The sequence below is a fragment of the Garra rufa genome, chromosome 10, assembly GCF_049309525.1.
Source record: "Garra rufa chromosome 10, GarRuf1.0, whole genome shotgun sequence".
NCBI classification, from domain to species: domain Eukaryota; kingdom Metazoa; phylum Chordata; class Actinopteri; order Cypriniformes; family Cyprinidae; genus Garra; species Garra rufa.
The window spans coordinates 1,391,669-1,411,670 of record NC_133370.1 but is presented as its reverse complement, the minus strand read 5'-3'; the positions used below and the strand labels follow the sequence as shown (position 1 = coordinate 1,411,670).

Below are 20,002 nucleotides of genomic sequence, written 5' to 3'. Positions count from 1 at the left end.
TAAACTTAAACTTATTTTTAAATTAAAATATAAATTCTATTTAGTTTAAGTAAAATACTAAAAATGTAAATAAAAATTACTATATAGACATCTAAAAAAAAATCTAATTCAAAATATTAACAAAAACTATAGCATTACACTGACACTAAAATAACATTTTTTTTTTCTGAATAAAGTTAAGATTGGTCAGTTTTTAACCCACTTTTTTATTGTTTCTTCACTAGTGTTTTACTCTCAAACATAAATAGCAATGTTTTTATTTTGTTTTTATCATTACTCCAATATTCAGGGTCACATGATACTTTAGAAATCATTCTAATATGCAGATTTTTTATTTGATATTATTATGTTGAAATCAACTGAGTAGATTTTTTCAGGTTTCTTTGATGAATAGAAAGTTCAGAATAACAGCATATACCTGAAATAGAATTTTTTGTAACATTTTAAATGTATTTATCATCACTTTCGATCAATTTAAAAGCATCCTTGCTTAAATAAAAGTATTCATTTCTATAATTCTAGAATTTCTAAAAGCTTTTTATTTCAGATAAATGCTGATCTTTGATGTTTCTATTCATCAAGCAATCCTGAAAAAGATATACTCAACTGTTTTAAATATTGATAATAAAAATAAATGTTTTTGAGCAGCAAATCAGCATATTAGAATGATTTCTGGAGGATCATGTGACACGAAAGACTGGAGTAATGATGCTGAAAATTCAGCTTTGATCACAGAAATAAATAACCATTTTCTATTTGAATATATTTCAAAATGTAATTTTAAATAGTGAAATTTTACTAAATTTTTGATCAAATACATACAGCATATCAGCATATTAGAATGATTTCTGAACAATCATGCAACATTGGAGACTGGAGTAATGGTGCTGAAAAATCAGCTTTGCATCTCAGAAATAAATTACATTTTAACATAGATTCACATAGAAAATAACTGTTTTACACTAATAATATTTCTGATTTTTTTACAGTATTTTTAAAATCAAATAAATGCAGAAAATCCGCATATTAGAAGGATTTCTGGAGGATCAGGTGACACTGAAGACTGCAGTAATGATGCTGAAAATTCAGCTTTGATCACAGAAATAAATTGCATTTTGAAATATATTCAAATAGAAAACAGTTATTTTAAATTGTAAAAATATTTCAACATTTTACTGATTTTTTGATCAAATAAATACAGCAAATCAGCATATTAGAATGATTTCTGAACGATCATGCAACAATAGAGACTGGAGTAATGGTGCTGAAAAGTCAGCTTTGCATCACAGAAATAAGTTACATTTTAACATAGATTCACATAGAAAACAGCTGTTTTACACTATAATAATATTTCAGATTTTTTACCGTATTTTTAAAATCAAATAAATGCAGGAAATCAGCATATTAGAAGTATTTCTGGAGGATTAGGTGACACTGAAGACTGCAGTAATGATGCTGAAAATTCAGCTTCGATCACAGAAATAAATTGCATTTTGAAATATATTCAAACAGAAAACAATTATTTTAAATTGTAAAAATATTTCAACATTTTACTGATTTTTTTGATCAAATAAATACAGTAAATCAGCACATTAGAACTATTTCTGAACGATCATGCAACAATAGAGACTGGAGTAATGGTGCTGAAAATTCAGCTTTGATCACAGAAATAAATTACATTTTAACATAGATTCACATAGAAAACAGCTGTTTTACACTATAATAATATTTCAGATTTTTTTACCGTATTTTTAAATCAAATAAATGCAGGAAATCAGCATATTAGAATGATTTCTGGAGGATCATGTGACACTAAAGACTGGAGTAATGATGCTGAAAATTCAGGTTTGACCACAGAAATAAATTACATTTTGAAATATATTCAAACAGAAAACAGTTATTTTAAATAGTAAAAATATTTTAAAGTTTTACAGATTTTTTGATCAAATAAATACAGCAAATCAGCACATTAGAATGATTTCTGAACGACCATGCAACAATGGAGACTGGAGTAATGGTGCTGAAAAATCACCTTTGCATTACAGGAATAAATTACATTTTGAAATATATTCAAATAGAAAACTGTTATTTTAAATAGTAAATATATTTCACAATTTCAGATCAAATAAAGGCAGACTCGGTGAGCAAAAGAGACCTCTAAAAAAACATTAAAAATATTACTATTCAAAAACCTTTGACTGGCAGTGTACAAAACAAGTATTTTATTGGAGTGACACTGAACATTTAATATATTTAAAACAAATATAAAGCAAATAAAAACATAAGCATTATGCTACTTAACAAATTTTGATTTAAAATGTCTAAAAAGTATAAAGCATGCTTCTAGCTTCTAGCGTGCTTCACAGCGCCCCCTGGAGCTCACAGTGTTCAGCAGCATCACTCACTCATTTTGTCAGTGTTCTCCTTCTTCATCTCTCATTAATGAAACGCCTGGTCACTGTGTAGTTCTCATTCCTCTCACGGGCTCTTTTGTGAGCTGCTGTTCTCAGGATGTTCTGTTCCAGGCTTCACCAAAACCGCTGACATCCACACGTGTAGAGGAAGTTTGTGCAAAGTGCCTGAATCAGAACAAAAACCTCCAAAATGAAGACAAATACTGAATGAGAGCGAGAAAGAAAAGCCCTTTAATTCAGCTTCAGCTTTCACACCAGGACTAAAGCATCAAAGCATCACTGGAATATTAGATTTTTACACAAACATCCTTAGTGCAATGATCATATGTAAATAAATCTTAGGCTAAATCATGCATCCTAAATCTTCATTTCTTTTTCATGTGGAGAAAAAAAAAATTATGAAGGTTTATCAACTATCAAGTTACAGCAAACATTTGTTCAAACTTTGATTTCTTTTCCTCAAGTTAAATTTTGAGGGAAAAAATAAGCTGACCTAATTTTAATATTCAAAAGTTAGTTTTTTTATTCATATGTCCTCAAATTTTGGTCACATGTAATTTTAATGTGCATATTAAAAATAAAATATTACCCAAATTTTACTATGTTTTGCAACCAATTTTCATCTTCTTTCATCTTGCATCTAACCCTAACCCAAATTGCACTGCCATCCAAATATTAATTGCAAAATATTTATAATACTTAAAATAAAATATCTAATATTAAAAAATATTTAAAAATGTATATACAATTATAAATATACAATATAATATAATATAATATAATATAATGTAATATAATACAATATAATATAATATAATATAATATAATATAAGGTTTGTTTTTGCAAAATGCCCAATATTTTTTTTTTATTTTTTTTATTTTTTTTGGTAACGGCAAGATTTTATTTGTAACTGGTTTCAATTTATATGATGTTTTGAAACCATTTTTCATCTTAATCTTAAATTTAACCTATCTGTTGTTGTTAGTTTATTTTAATATTTTAATTTTTAAAAGAATAAAAATTCTGTGTTGTTTGCCATTTAATATGACTTCATAAACCCTGCATAATAATTATAAAATAATAAAAGAAGAAATAAAATGCAAAATCCTATATAAAATATTTTTAGATGGTGTTTGAAAAAAAATTTTTTTTAATGTTTAATAGTTTGTTTTCTTATTCATATGTCCTACTAAAATTTGGTCACACATAATTTTAATGTGCATATTAAAAATAAAATATTACCCAAATTTTACTATGATATTTTGCAAACAATTTTATCTTAATCTTAATTTAACCTATTTGTTGTCACTAGTTCATTTTAATTAAATATTATTGAGATCATCATTTATATTTAAATAATATAATATAATCATATAATACAATATTTTAAGTGTAACTGGTTTCTATTTATGTGATGTTTTGCAACAAATTTTTAATCGATTTTTAATCGTAATTTAACCTATTTGTTTCACTATTTCATTTTAATATTTTAATTTTTAAAAGTGCAAATATTCAGTTTAGTTAGCTATTTAATGTGAGCACATAAACCCAGCATCTTAATTATAAAATAATTTTTTTTTTCTTATTCATATGTCCTCCTAAAATTTGTCACATGCAATTTTATTGTGCATATTAAAAATAAAATGTTACCCAAATTTTTTTAAATAAAAAAAATCAATTTCAAAATAGGTTATATTTAAAAAATATAATATAATATAATATAATATAATATATAGGGTTGTTATTGCAAAATTCACATTAATTTTAATTAATTTACATTTAATACATTTTATTAACGTCAAGATTTCAAGTGTAACTCATTTCTATTTATATGATATTTTGCAACCAATTTTCATCTTAATCTTAAATTTATCCTATTTGTTGTCACTATAGTTTATTTTAATATTTTAATTTTTAAAAGTGCAAATATTCAGTGTTGTTCACCATTTAATATGAGCTCATAAACCCTGCATAATAATTATAAAATAATAAAAGAAGAAATAAAATCCAAAATCCTATGTATAATAGTACATAGTACACAAAAAAGTACAAAAAATAATCTGCCTTAATTTTTAATGTTTTATTTAAAAAAATTCTTTTTTATTTATATGTCCTACTCCAATTTTGGTCACACGTAATCTTAATATGCATATTAAAAATAAAATGTTACTCAATTTTAAGTGCCATCCAAATATGAATTACAAAATTATATTTAAAATAAACAAAAATTATAATATATAATAGGTGGTTATAACAAAACGTTTTTTAAAAAAAAGTTCTGTAAAATCTCGATTTATATTATGTTTTGCAACCAATTTAATCTTAATCTTAATTTAACATCATTTTAATTAAATATAATTTATATGATTATTTATATTTAAATATTTAATAGGCCTATATAATATCTTGATTTTTAAAAGTGCAAGCAGTCAGTGTACTTTGCTGTTTAATATGAGCTCATAAACCCTCCAGAACAATTATAAAGTAATGCAAGCAAACAAAATGCAAAATCCGATGTATAATAGTTTTAGATGGAGTTTAGCAGAACAAATGTGCTGAAAGAGCTGAATGAAAAGAGAGAGAGAGAGAGAGAGAGAGGCAGAGAAAGAGAAAGAGAGAGAGAGTCCAGTTTATAAAAGCATGTCATTTGCTCCTGAGATTCAGTCATCCTGCAAAGCTTGCGTTTAGTAACTTTAGTAAAGTTAACATTTGATTACTGAACATCAACATGTAGCTCAGTTGAACAAACCTGAATGTCGAATCTGATGAATGGCAGCATCTGAACACCTGAGCGCATTTATTAATAGACTGCAGCCTCACAGCTCCCTGAATGACAAGGTAAGACGCTGGATCTCACATGCAGTCATGCAAACCTGACTTTCTGAATGAGTTTGGTGTGTCTGATTAAACATCTGAACAACAGGTGCATTCATAATGCAACCTGCACTCATTCATCTGTTCCTCCTAAAAGATTACACTGAAAAACAACTGCTGTGGAAGTTACTTTGAAACAATTTGATACAAATGATGATACATGAAGTGATACATTTTAACATAATGATAAAGAATCAGAAAGTTGCACATGAAATTGTGAAGTAAAAAGACTGTGAGTAATAGCATTGCATGCTTCAATAATCTATTTTATTTACTTCAAAAATCATTTTTACACTGCAGTAGAGATTTATGCATATTCAAAAATAAGAAGATGATACATCTTTGCAACAGTTGCAACATTTGTAACATTTGCGGTTTTAGACATCAGTGTTAGATGTTACAAAAGCGGTTTGCATTAATACATTGGGAAGTGGCTTTTATTTAATGCGTTTTATTATGTTCTGGAAAACGAATGCATTACTTTAGTGTTGCAATGCACTGATCTACCAGATGAGCTCAGGTTAAAGGGAGGAAAATGGCTAAATCGGTATGAAAACTTACTAAAATAGCCCCAGGTTTGACCCTGTGTGTGTTTTTGTCTGCTTTTAAAAATGTGAAAGAAAGAAAAAGAAAGAAAGAGGAAGGAAAGAGTTCGGAAAGTGTGCGTGATGAGATTTACGGAGGGGGGATCGTTATCCACTTTGGAATACTAATGAGCTGCTATTGTGACACACACACACACACACACACACACACACACACACACACACACACACACACACACACACACACACACACACACACACACACACACACACACACACACACACACACACACACACACACACACACACACACACACACACACACACACACACACACACACACACACACACACACACACACACACACACACACACACACACACACACACACACACACACACACACACACACACACACACACACACACACACACACACACACACACACACACACACACACACACACACACACACACACACACAAAGATATGTTTGTCAGTGGTCGGTTTTGTCCCATTGGTCAGTGCTTCAAACAATACGTTCCTTTGTACCCAAGAGAGAAAGACAGCTGAGAGAGAGAGAGACAGAAAGAAACTGGAAGTGCTGATAAGGTGGAAGCAGAGAGACTAAAACACATCAGTATTAAACACCTTCAGTTTTTACAATGATAACCATCATTATAGACTAAATGCAACGGCACAGTCAGCGTAAAATCATAATAAATGAATATGATCTGATTTAAATCATGTGAGATGCTTTCAAAACCTTTGTTACTTTTCCTTTTTTATGGAATAATATGTTTACAGTTTTACTGATATAGAAACTGTTTTCACTCAGAAATTGCTAGTAAATTTCACAATTTCGAAGAAACCACAAATGTGAAATTCTGAAGTAGAAAAGCTGAAATAGTATTTTATCGTAAAAACGTACTCTAATAATCTTTTTATTTTGCTACATTAAAGAATCATTTTGGCAGAAACTATGGTTATCGTGGCATGTTTTTAAAAAGTAAGGATACGGCACATTTGACACGGCGTGAGATCAGATAATGTATGTGAAAGGATGGTGATCCATCAAATTACATAACACTGAATAGAACTAATGCTGTTATATAAGTGCTTTGCTAAAAAAAAAAAAGAGAACAGAGACTTTGATTTACTGCACATTAATGCATTGAAACGTGTTTGGACTTGATATTTATATTCAGATATTAACTTATATTCACATATGCAAACTTATATTCAGATATCAGGTTTGTTTTCTGAAGAAAAAAAAGTATAAAAATGAAGTAAGTTTATGTTTAGGTAAAGAACAAGTAATGCCAATTAATGGGTTTAAAAAAAATAAACTTAACTCAAAGGAAAATTTTATTATTTTTTCTGATTTAACCATAAATTGACTTTTTGATATATATATATTTTTAAATCTTAACTCATTTTGCTTCTTTAATAAATGTGTCTTGATTTACTAATAGAATATTTAGATATTTGTACTTGAAAACAAGACAAAAATACTCACGAAGAAAATCATTTTTGCAGTGTAGTGAGTTTATATGGCGGATGAGGAGATACAGTCTGGATTTTTTTCACATGCCCTCATTTGGTGTCTCTCTTTCATCCCATTGTTGGTTAAAGTCTCTCTCATGTAAAATAATCCGGTGTGTTCACCTGATTAACCAGATAAATTGTAGTCAACAAGCTCTTCTCCCTGCAGACTGAAATCTACACCACAAGACAAAAGTACTGCAGAAGAACATCATATCATGGCATCTAAATGTGTATATTTGTATTTAGCTTTAAAGAGATGTGTCCTATTAATATAATGCACTATAATGCATGTAATGCAGCCTTATATCTGGCCCAACAATTTAATAACTTTTCTCATTCTTTTCCATTATTGTTTACTGTCTCTGTTTATATTTAAAATTGTTTTTCCATGCACTGGGCATTTAAGAAAGGAAGCAAAATTTGATTGCACTTTATTTGCGTCTGTAGATTTGAGACCGTTTTTTAAAAACAAGTTTGTTTCTTCACTGTAACACTTACATCCACCAGACTTAGCAGTTTTATTCCTATCTAGCTTATGAACTGATTTATACAACATTTTACCCCTAAAAACATGCTAAAAATGCAAATATTTAAAGGCAGTTTTTTCTCCACTTCAGCAGAACTTACAAACACCAAAACCTACAGTTTAATTTCTCTCTATATTCCAAACTTTTTTTTACTGAGGGGTTTGTTCATATATCATTCACACTAATTTATACAAAATTTCTTTCTTAAAAACAGGGCGAAAATGCATATTTTAAAAAGATTGTGCATTTTTTTCTCCCTTCAGCAACACTTACAAACACCAAAACTTACAGTTTTATTCATCTCTATATTCTGGTTATTCATGTATCATTCACACTGATTTATACAACATTTTACCCCTGAAAACGTGGTAAAAATGCAAATCTTTGAAGACAATGAGTTTGTTTCTCCACTTCAGCAGCACTTACAGTACAAACACTAAAACTTACAGTTTTTTATTCATCTCTATATTCTGAATGTTTTTACTGAGGGGTTTGTTTATCGTTCACACTGATTTATACAACATTTTATTCCTAAAAACAGGGTGAAAACGCATATTTTTAAAAGCTTGTGCATTTTTCTCTACTTAAGCAACACTTACAAACACCAAAACTTACAGTTTTATTCATCTCTATATTCTGAATGTTTTTACTGAGGGGTTTATCATTCACACTGATTTATACAGCATTTCATTCCTAAAAACAGGAAGAAAATGCATATTTTTAAAAGCTTGTGCAGTTTTTTCTCCACTTCAGCAGCACTTACAAACACCGAAACTTACGGTTTTATTAATCTCTATATTCTGAAGGATTTTACTGAAGGGTTTGTTCATTTATCATTCACACTAATTTATATAACATTTTACCCCTGAAAACGTGGTAAAAATGCAAATCTTTAAAGGCAATGAGTTTTTTCTCCACTTCAGCAACACTTACAAACACCAAAACTTAAAGTTTTATTCCTCTCTATATTTTGAATGTTTTTACTGAGGGGTTTGTTCATATATCATTCACAGTGATTTATACAACATTTTATTCCTAAAAACAGGGCGAAAATGCATATTTTTAAAAGCTTGTGCAATTTTTCTCCACTTCAGCCGCACTTACAAACACCGAAACTTACGGTTTTATTCCTCTCTATATTCTAAATGTTTTTACAGAGGGGTTTGTTAATATATTATGTGTCTTTTTTTATTATTGCACATCTATTTGTGCCTGTAGATTTCACACCATTTTTTCAAAATGAGTTTTTGTCTCCACTTCAGCTGTACTTACATACACTTACAATTTTATTCCTATCTATATTCCCAAGTTTTTACTGAGTGATAGATATATAAATATATATATATATATTTTTTTTTTTTGTTTTTTTTTGTTCAGATGTTCTGGAAGTGTATGCAAATGTGTGCATATTTAATTAAACAATGCATCATTTGCATATGAAATGATGATTGAAACTTACCATACACATTTTTAAGTAAAAACCTTAAAGTAAAAACAAGTAAATGCAGTGAAGTCACTTTTGAATTAAGGATCTGCCAAATGATAACTATAAATGCAAATGTAAATACCTTAATACTTTGTAGTTTTGTGTCATGAGCATCACTCACATTGCCTTTCGACACTTGTTTCTTCTCTAGATGACGTCAGCCACACCCCCTTCTTCTCACAGCCCCGCCCCTCAGAAGGTGTGCCACTCCCAGACTCAGACTGAAGTCCTGAAGCCTCTGCTCGGTGCATTGGGGCACGGCAGTCAGGTGGCGCGCCGGAGGCGGGTGTTAACCAAGGATGGGCGAAGTAATGTCCGCATCGAGCACATGAGTGGCCGTGGCGCTCTGTACCTGCGTGACCCCTGGACCACCTTTGTGGACATGCAGTGGAGGTATAAACTAGTTCTGTTCAGCGCCACATTTGTGGGAACCTGGTTCACCTTCGGACTGCTGTGGTACCTGCTGGCTTTGGTGCATGGAGACCTGCTCGGTAAGAGATAGAAATAGTTAAAATCAACATAAAGGGGCAGCCGTGGCCTAATGGTTAGAGAGTAGGACTTGTAACCCAAAGGTTGCGGGTTCGAGTCTCAGGTTCGGCAGGGATTGTCAGTGGGGAAGGTGAATAACCATCACTCTCTCCACCCTCAATACCACGACTGAGGTGAGTCCCCTGAGCAAGGCACCGTACCCCCAACTGCTCCCTGGGCAATGGTTGCCCACTGCTCCGTGTGTGTGATCACTACTGTGTGTTCACTACTGTGTGTTCACTACTGTGTGTGTGTGTGTTCACTACTGTGTGTTCACTACTGTGTGTGTGCACTTGGATGGGTTAAATGCAGAGCACAAATTCCTAGTATGGGTCACCATACTTGGCCTCACTTCACCTCCTTTCCTTTCCTAAAGTGAATTTCTAAATTTATGGTCCTGAATATATTGTAAAAGATTCTTTCATGCATATTTTAGAATAACTGATATAAAATTATACTGTAGTTCTTATTAATATGTCATTATAATTTTAGTTACAGTTTTAGTAATTTTGTTGTGTTCTTGTGGTTTTTTTAATAAGCTTCATAGTTTTGTTATTTTTTCAGATTGATGACAAATTAAAGCTGATAAGTAAATTCCGACTAAGTAAATTGAACAATTATTTTATTTCAAGTAACAAAAGGCTATTTTTGTAGTTTTAATTTTAGCCCTGATGTTGCATACATGTTATTATAAAAAAATGTTTATTTTGGCCTAATTTGTTTTCAAAATGAAATTATTTTCCTTACTTTTATTACTTCTAACAAATTTTAGGAAACTAGCCTAATACCTAAATAAAACAAAAACAAATGACAACTCCATTATTTTTCCTGAGTTTTAAAAGCAAAATCTATGAGCAATAAAATGTTTCCTCAGAATGGCATTATTTAAGGCCGAATATTATTTAAATTATCATTATATTCTTAATTATAATTATTAAATAATGATGTATTAAATAATTAATTTAATATTTTTTTGCTACATGTAAAGTTGCTTAAAACGCAATAAACTCAATAATAAAAAAGATTATGTTTGTGTCTGATATTTGTGTTAATTTCTTCCTGCAGAGTTTGATCCTCCATCAAACCACAGTTTGTGTGTGATGCAGATGCAAACACTGACTGCAGCCTTTCTCTTCTCGCTGGAGACTCAAACAACCATCGGATATGGATACCGCTGCATCACAGAGGAATGTCCGTCTGCCATTGTCCTGCTCATCATCCAGCTCCTCATCACCACCGCCATGGAGATCTTCATCACCGGAACCTTCCTCGCCAAGGTGTGCATCCATTTTAAAAACCTAAAGAACCTTTTTCGACCATGAAGAACCTTTTCTGCATTTGAAAGGTTCCAAGGATGTTTAAGGTTCTTCATAGAACCACTGATGCCAATAACAAACTTTTTTTTTTTTTTTACTTTAGAGATTTTTGTAATTCTTTTCTCATTAGTTTCTTATCACTGGACTACATTTTTAAATGTTATTATAATTTCAATATACATGCATTATTAGCATGTTATTAGCAAGTTGCTAGCATGTTTCTAGCATGATTAACAAGTTATTAGCAGGTTTCTAGCATAATTAGCAAGTTACCTGCATATCATTTGCACGTTTCTAACACGATTAGCATGTTGTTTTTGATTGCTTCCATTGTCCTTTTTTGTAAGTCACTTTGGATAAAAGTTTCTGCTAAATGTCATGTAATGTTTCTAGCATTATTAGCAAGTTGCTGGCACGTTTCTAACATGTTTTTAACATGATTAGCAAGTTGCTAGCATATTTTAGCATGAATAGCAAGTTATTAACATGTTATTAGCATGTGTCTAGCATAATTAACAAGCTACTTGCATGTCATTAGCATGTGTCTAGCATTATTAATAAGTTGCTAGCATGTTACCAACATGATTAAGTTACTAGCATGTCATTAGCAGGATTCTATCATAATTAGCAAAGTTATTAGCATGTTTTTGACATAATTAACAAGTTACTTGCATGTCATTAGCATATTTCTAATATGATTAGCAAGTTGCTAACATGTTTTTAACGTTATTAGCAAGTTGCTAGCACATTTCTAACATGTTTCTATCATGATTATTTAGTTGCTAGCATGTTTCTAGCATGATCATGATAAGCATGTTATTAGCATGTTCCCAGCATAATTAACAAGTAACTTGCATGTCATTAGCATTTTACTAACATAAACAACTTGCTAGCATGTTTCTAGCGTTATTAACAAGTTGCTAGCATATTTCTAACATGTTTCTATAATTAGTAAGTTGATAGCATGTTTCAACATGATTAGCAAGTTATTAACATGTTATTAGCATGTTTCTAGCATAATTAACAAGTTACTTGCATGTCATTAGCATGTTTTAACATGATTAGCAAGTTGCTAGCATGTTTCTAGCATAATTAGCAAGTTATTGGCATGTTATTAACATGTTCCTAGCATAATTAGCAAGTTATTAGCATGTTTCTAACATGTTTCTATCATGATTAGTAAGTTGCTAGCATGTTTCCAATATGATTGACATGTCATTCGCATGTTTTCAGCATAATTAACAGTTACATGCATGTCATTAGCATGTTTCTAACATGATTAGCAAGGTGCTAGAATGTTTCTATCATTATTAGCAAGTTGCTAACACATTTTTTACGTTTTAACATGATTAGCAAGTTACTTGTCATTAGCATGTTTCTAACATGATTAGCCAGTTGCTAGTATGTTTCTAGCATGCTGAACAAGTTTCTAGCATGTTGCTATTATGATTAACATGTTACTAGCATGATTAGCAAGTTACTAGCATGATTGTAGTTGCTAGGCTAGGCTATATATTTGAATAGATTAGAAATATTAGATAGAATGGAAGTTTGAATGGATTTGAAATAGTTCATAGAAGGGACGCTTCATAAGTCTCCTTTAAAGAGCATTAAAATTCTTACTGTTCCTAAACTTTGATCATGCTCTCTCTCTCTCTCTCTCTCTCTCTCTCTCTCTCTCTCTCTCTCTCTCAGGTGGCTCGGCCGAAGAAGCGTGGCGAGACGATTCGGTTCAGTCAGCATGCAGTGATAGCCAATCACGACGGCCGACCGTGTCTCATGATACGAATCGCCAACATGCGCAAGAGTCTGCTGCTGGGCTGCCAGGTAACCAGAGGAGACAATTATGACTATATCAAGATCAACAGTTAATGATTTATTTATTTAACGATTAACAACCAGAGAACACAGAACAGAATGACACTGAATTAAAGTGCAGATTAAATCTAGAACACAAACTTGAAATGTAGCAACGTTGCTCATGAACACTCAGTTCTGGATGCAAAATGTAGATTGAACTGTTCATACTATCACGTTTTGAATTGATTATATTAATAAGGATCATTACTCATTTTCTGCCTTCATCTCTGCAATGCATTCTGAGATTGTATTCATCACAAGGCCATGCAATGCTGATTTACAATTTGGTCAACATGAGAAATCTGCTAAAGGCCGCAGGCTATTTTTATGCTACCTTAAAATACAAAGTAACTAGATTAAAAAGTTTAAGTTTAAACTGGCTTGAGAAAGCTGGACCAGAAAGTAAGGAAAGTTTAAGTTGAAAAATGTTTAAGATGTTTTAAAAGATTAAAAGCAAGTTGCTAGTGTGTTTTAGTTGTTTTAACATGATCAACAAGTTGTTAACATGTTTCTAACATGGTTAACATGTTACTAGCATGTTAGTAGCATGTGTCTACCATGATTAACAAGTTGTTAGCATATTGGTAGCATGTGTCTAGCATGATTAGCAAGTTGTTAGCATGTTTCTAACATGGTTAACATGTTACTAGCATGTTAGTAGCATGTGTCTACCATGATTAACAAGTTGTTAGCATATTGGTAGCATGTGTCTAGCATGATTAGCAAGTTGTTAGCATTTTTCTAACATGGTTAACATGTTACTAGCATGTTAGTAGCATGTGTCTACCATGATTAACAAGTTGTTAGCATATTGGTAGCATGTGTCTAGCATGATTAGCAAGTTGTTAGCATGTTTCTAACATGGTTAACATGTTACTAGCATGTTAGTAGCATGTGTCTACCATGATTAACAAGTTGTTAGCATATTGGTAGCATGTGTCTAGCATGATTAGCAAGTTGTTAGCATGTTTCTAGCAAGATTAGCAAGTTGCTAATATGTTTCTAGCAGGATTAGCAAGTTGATAACCTGTTTCTAGCATGATTAGCAATTTGCTAACATGTTTCTAACATGTTTCTAACATGGTTAGCATGTTACTAGCATGTGTCTAGCATGTTTGGCAAGTTGTTAGCATATTGGTAGCATGTGTCTAACATGATTAGCAAGTTGTTAACATGTTTCTAACATGATTAGCAAGTTGCTAGCCTGTTTCTAACATGATTAGCAAGTTGCTAGCATGTTTCTAACATGATTAGCATTTTACTAGTATGTTGTTAGCATGTTTCTAGCATGATTAGCAAGTTATTAGCATGATTCTAGCATGATTACTAAGTTGCTAGGACATTTTAACCATGATTAGCAAGTTACTAGCATGATTCTAGCATGATTAGCATATTGTTAGCATGATTTAGTAGCATTTCATTGCCCTTTCTCAAGCCAACCAACTTAATGTGATTTTTCCAGGTGACAGGGAAGCTTTTACAGCCGTGTGTTCCAAAGGAGGGCGAGACGGTGCGTTTGGACCAGAAAAACGTGACCTTCAGCGTGGACACAGCCAGCGAGAGCCCCTTCCTCATCGTCCCGCTCACCTTCTACCATATCATTGATGAGCAGAGCCCGCTGTTCGGATGGGCCGACAAGGGTACAGATTCTGCCATCCTTAATTCTGTTCACAATCCTCAGTTTTTGAGTGAACATAACCACAATTACCCACAAATAATGATTAAAAAACAAAAGAAAGTGGATTAGCACAAACAAGGCGTGTTTACGTTATGGGGGGCCCTAAGCAAACCTCCGGTAGGGGCCCCGCAAACACTTTCCGGGTCCAAAGCTCCGATCTACATCAAACGATTCGTGATCCCGTTCCGACGCTCCGATCTACATCAAACAATGTGATCCCGTTCCGACGCTCCGATCTACATCAAACAATGTGATCCCGTTCAGACGCTCCGATCTACATCATACAATGTGATCCCGTTCCGACGCTCCGATCTACATCAAACAATGTGATCCCGTTCCGACGCTCCGATCTACATCAAACAATGTGATCCCGTTCCGACGCTCCGATCTACATCAAACAATGTGATCCCGTTCAGACGCTCCGATCTACATCATACAATGTGATCCCGTTCCGACGCTCCGATCTACATCATACAATGTGATCCCGTTCCGACGCTCCGATCTACATCAAACAATGTGATCCCGTTCCGACGCTCCGATCTACATCAAACAATGTGATCCCGTTCCGACGCTCCGATCTACATCAAACAATGTGATCCCGTTCCGACGCTCCGATCTACATCAAACAATGTGATCCCGTTCCGACGCTCCGATCTACATCAAACAATGTGATCCCGTTCCGACGCTCCGATCTACATCAAACAATGTGATCCCGTTCCGACGCTCCGATCTACATCAAACAATGTGATCCCGTTCCGACGCTCCGACCTACATCAAACAATGTGATCCCGTTCCGACGCTCCGACCTACATCAAACAATGTGATCCCGTTCCGACGCTCCGATCTACATCAAACAATGTGATCCCGTTCCGACGCTCCGACCTACATCAAACAATGTGATCCCGTTCCGACGCTCCGACCTACATCAAACAATGTGATCCCGTTCAGACGCTCCGATCTACATCAAACAATGTGATCCCGTTCCGACGCTCCGATCTACATCAAACAATGTGATCCCGTTCCGACGCTCCGATCTACATCAAACAATGTGATCCCGTTCCGACGCTCCGATCTACATCAAACAATGTGATCCCGTTCTGACGCTCCGATCTACATCAAACAATGTGATCCCGTTCCGACGCTCCGATCTACAACAAACAATGTGATCCCGTTCAGACGCTCTGATCTACATCAAACAATGTGATCCCGTTCAGACGCTCCGATCTACATCAAACAATGTGATCCCGTTCAGACGCTCCGATCTACATCAAACAATGTGATCCCGTTCCGACGCTCCGATCTACATCAAACAATGTGATCCCGTTCCGACGCTCCGATCTACATCAAACAATGTGATCCCGTTCAGACGCTCCGATCTACATCAAACAATGTGATCCCGTTCCGACGCTCCGATCTACATCAAACAATGTGATCCCGTTCCGACGCTCCGATCTACATCAAACAATGTGATCCCGTTCCGACGCTCCGATCTACATCAAACAATGTGATCCCGTTCGGACGCTCCGATCTACATCAAACAATGTGATCCCGTTCCGACGCTCCGATCTACATCAAACAATGTGATCCCGTTCAGACGCTCCGATCTACATCATACAATGTGATCCCGTTCCGACGCTCTGATCTACATCAAACAATTTGTGATCCCGTTCCGACGCTCCGATCTACATCAAATGATTCGCGAATCGTGTTCTGTTCCGGGGCCCCAGCAAGTGCGTGCTTTGCTTGGTGGGTAAACACTCTACTGAGCTCAGATCAATGAGGCCTAATCAATCTGTTCCAATTTTCGAATTCAAACTAATCTTAAACAAACTTCACAAATAGATTAAAACTAAAATATCAATCTTTATTCAATCAATTTAAAATTTAATGAGCTCATATTATTTGAAAGATTGCATGTTTGTATGCATAAAAAAAGCTAAATGCATAAAAACAGCCGAATTATTTACTTGCTCAGCATAAAAAAAAAAGTCCTTAAAACCATTAATATTGCATGAACAGCATCACAATTATTAACAAAGTATATGCTACACAGGAAAACTGATCATTTTGTGTATACAGACATTTGCAAATTATTTAATTCAGGTTTTATTTATTTATATATCATTATCATTATATATATTATTCGAAAGAACCTTATTTTATTTGTTTTAAACTTTCACACTACAAAGGCATTTAAATGGTGAAATATTTGAAGACCTTCACATACATTCTTATACCTTTTGAACCTAACATTTTGATATTTATTGACATTATGCATCAAATACCCAAATGTATAAAAAGAAGTCAAATGTCTTTAAAAATCAATCACTGAAATCATTAATATTGCATGAACAGCATCAGCCCAATAATATGCAATAATAATAATTTTGTGTATAGTTCACATTAAATACATTTGGGAAGTTAATGTCCTTATGCAATGTCCTTTTATGTATTTGACATTTTTATATATAAAATTTAAATAGCTTATATTTGCTTATATGAGCTTTTATGAGTTCGTATTATTTGAAAGATGGAATATTTGTATTACAATGGACAAACTGATTACATTTTAAATTAAGTGAAAATAGATCAATATTTTAATCTAGACACTCAAAGCATCAGAATATTGAAAAATGTTTTGAAATCTTGTCATTTGTAAATACTGCGCCTCCAGTGGCACCACACGGAATTGCAAAAACAAAGATTGCTTCGACCCTTTAAATGAAAGTTTCTCTCTTTCTTTCTTTCTCTCAGGTGGAGGCTGGACGGAACCGGATACGGCTGATTTCGAGCTGCTGGTGATGATGAGCTCCACAGTGGAGCCCACATCGGCCACCTGTCAGGTGCGAACCTCTTACCTGCCGGATGAGATCCTGTGGGGCTACGAGTTCCCGCCCGTCGTGTCTCTCTCTCCGACGGGCAAATACGTGGCGGATCTGGCGTACTTCGACAAGTTGGTGAAAACCAAGACTCCGCCCCTTCTCAATCAGACCCCGCCCAGCGGCACCGATGGTTACCATGGAGACGTGAGCGCCATGGACCCCGAGAAGATGCGGCTGGAGCAGAGCTACCGAGAGGATGAGAGACAGACGGACGGCGGACCCGTTAGTGTGCGCATCAGTAACGTCTAACAACTGCTTTTACAACACAAATGTCCTTAAAATCAAGCCCTGAAATCATTAATGCTGCATGAACAGCATCAGCCCAATAATAGGCCTATGCAAGATAATATTAACAGCATATAAACTGAATAGGACAATTATATTTTAGCATACAGATGTTAGATATTTTTTATAATGTGCTTTTTATATTTTTAAATATTTATAATATACATTTTTAATTATTTGATGAGCTTTTAAGAGCTCATATTATTTGAAAGACTGCATCGAGTATTTGCATAAAAACAGCAGGATTATCATTTACACACGAAATACTTATATAAAATAAGAATAAACAAATGTCCTTAAAATCAATCACTGAAATCATTAATGCTGCATGAACAGCATCAGCCCAATAATATGCAAAAAAATTTTACAGCATACAAGCTGAATAAGACAATGATATTTTAACATAAAGTACATATTGGATATTTTTTAAATAAGTGCTTTATATATTTTGAAACGCATTTTAATAGTTATATTTAGTGAGCGTTTAAGCTCAATATTTAAGAGACTACATGGAGTATTTGCATAAAAACACCTAAATGCATTAAAAACAGCAGGATTATCATTTACACACTTAGCATGAAAATACACAAAACTGTCCTTAAAATAAAGCATTGAAATCATTAATGCTGCATGAACAGCATCAGCCCAGTAATAGGCAAAAAATAACTAAGCTGAATAGGAAAATTATAATTTAGCATACAGTACGTTAAATATATTTTTTAAATAACGTGCGTTTTATATTTTAAAATGCATTTTAATAGTTATATATTGTGAGCGTTTAAGAGCGCATATTATTTAAAGGACTACATGGAATATTTAATAAAAAACAAATGCATTAAAAAACACCTAAATGCATTAAAAACAGCAGGATTATCATTTACACACTTAGCATTAAAACAAACAAAAATGTCCTTAAAATCAATCACTGAAATCATTAATGCTGCATGAACAGCATCAGCCCAATAATATGCAAAAATATTTACAGCATACAAGCTGAATAGAAAAAAAATTATATTTTAGCATACAGTACATGTTAGATTTTTTTTTTTAAATAATGTGCTTTTTATATTTTAAAATGCATTTCAGTTATTATATTTTGTGAGCTTTTAAGAGCTCATATTATTTGAAAGACTATGGAATATTTGCATAAAACACACAAATGCATAAAAAAGCAGGCTTATCATTTACACACTTAGCATAAAAATAAACAAAATGTCCTTAAAATCAATCACTGAAATCGTTATTGCTGCATGAACAGCATCAGCCCAGTAATATGCAAAAAAAAAAAATGAACAGCATATAAGATAAATAGGAAAATCATATTTTAGCATACAGTACATGTTAGATGTTTTTTAAATGTGCATTTTATATTTGAAATTGCATTTTAATTGAGCTTTTAGGAGCTCATATTATTTCAAAGACTACATGGAATGTTTGCATAAAAACACAGAAATGCATAAAATCAGCAGGATTATTATTTACACACTTAGCATAAAAACAAACAAAAGTGTCCTTAAAATTAAGCATTGAAATCATAAATGCTGCATGAACAGCATCAGCCCAAGAATATGCAAAAAATATTTACAGCATATAAGATAAATAGGAAAATTATATTTTAGCATACAGTACATGTTAAATATTTTTTTAAATAATGTGCTTTTATTTTAAATTAAATTTATATTTTGTGAGCTTTTAAGAGCTCATATTATTTGAAAGACTACATGGAATATTTGCATTAAAACACACAAATGCATACAAAAAACACCTAAATGCATTAAAAAAAACAGGATTATTATTGACATACTTAGCAGAAAAATAAACAACTTGTTAATTTTGTGTATCCAGTTTACATTAAATACTTTTCAAAAAGTTTAAATAATGTGCTTTTTATATTTTTTATATACAGACATTTTTGAAATGATTGTATTATTATTTTAAGTTTTAATGAGCTCATATTATTTGAAAGACTGCATGTTTGTCTGCATAAAAACACCTAAATGCATAAAAACAGCAGAACTATTATTTACCTACTCCGCATAAAAAAGTGCTTAAAAATCAAG

The 20,002-nt window shown here is 32.8% G+C and overlaps 1 protein-coding gene across 1 annotated transcript; it reads left to right on the top strand.

Moving 5' to 3' along the window:
- Positions 1 to 5,097: 5,097 nt before the first annotated feature.
- Positions 5,098 to 19,736, top strand: LOC141343962 (ATP-sensitive inward rectifier potassium channel 10-like). Its single transcript, XM_073848667.1, has 6 exons — positions 5,098 to 5,253; positions 9,545 to 9,884; positions 10,987 to 11,198; positions 12,933 to 13,064; positions 14,560 to 14,737; positions 17,530 to 19,736. The coding sequence occupies exons 1-6, from the start codon at positions 5,185 to 5,187 to the stop codon at positions 17,904 to 17,906; spliced, it is 1,308 nt and encodes a 435-aa protein (XP_073704768.1). The 5' UTR covers positions 5,098 to 5,184; the 3' UTR covers positions 17,907 to 19,736.
- The last annotated feature ends 266 nt before the right edge of the window (positions 19,737 to 20,002 follow it).

Bases quoted from the DNA above. Each gene is read 5' to 3' on its own strand.
- LOC141343962 (XM_073848667.1), top strand. From the start codon at position 5,185: ATGGCAGCATCTGAACACCTGAGCGCATTTATTAATAGACTGCAGCCT. The intron at 11,199-12,932 runs GTGTGCATCCAT...TCTCTCTCTCAG, and splicing joins CCGGAACCTTCCTCGCCAAG to GTGGCTCGGCCGAAGAAGCG. The intron at 13,065-14,559 runs GTAACCAGAGGA...TGATTTTTCCAG, and splicing joins GTCTGCTGCTGGGCTGCCAG to GTGACAGGGAAGCTTTTACA.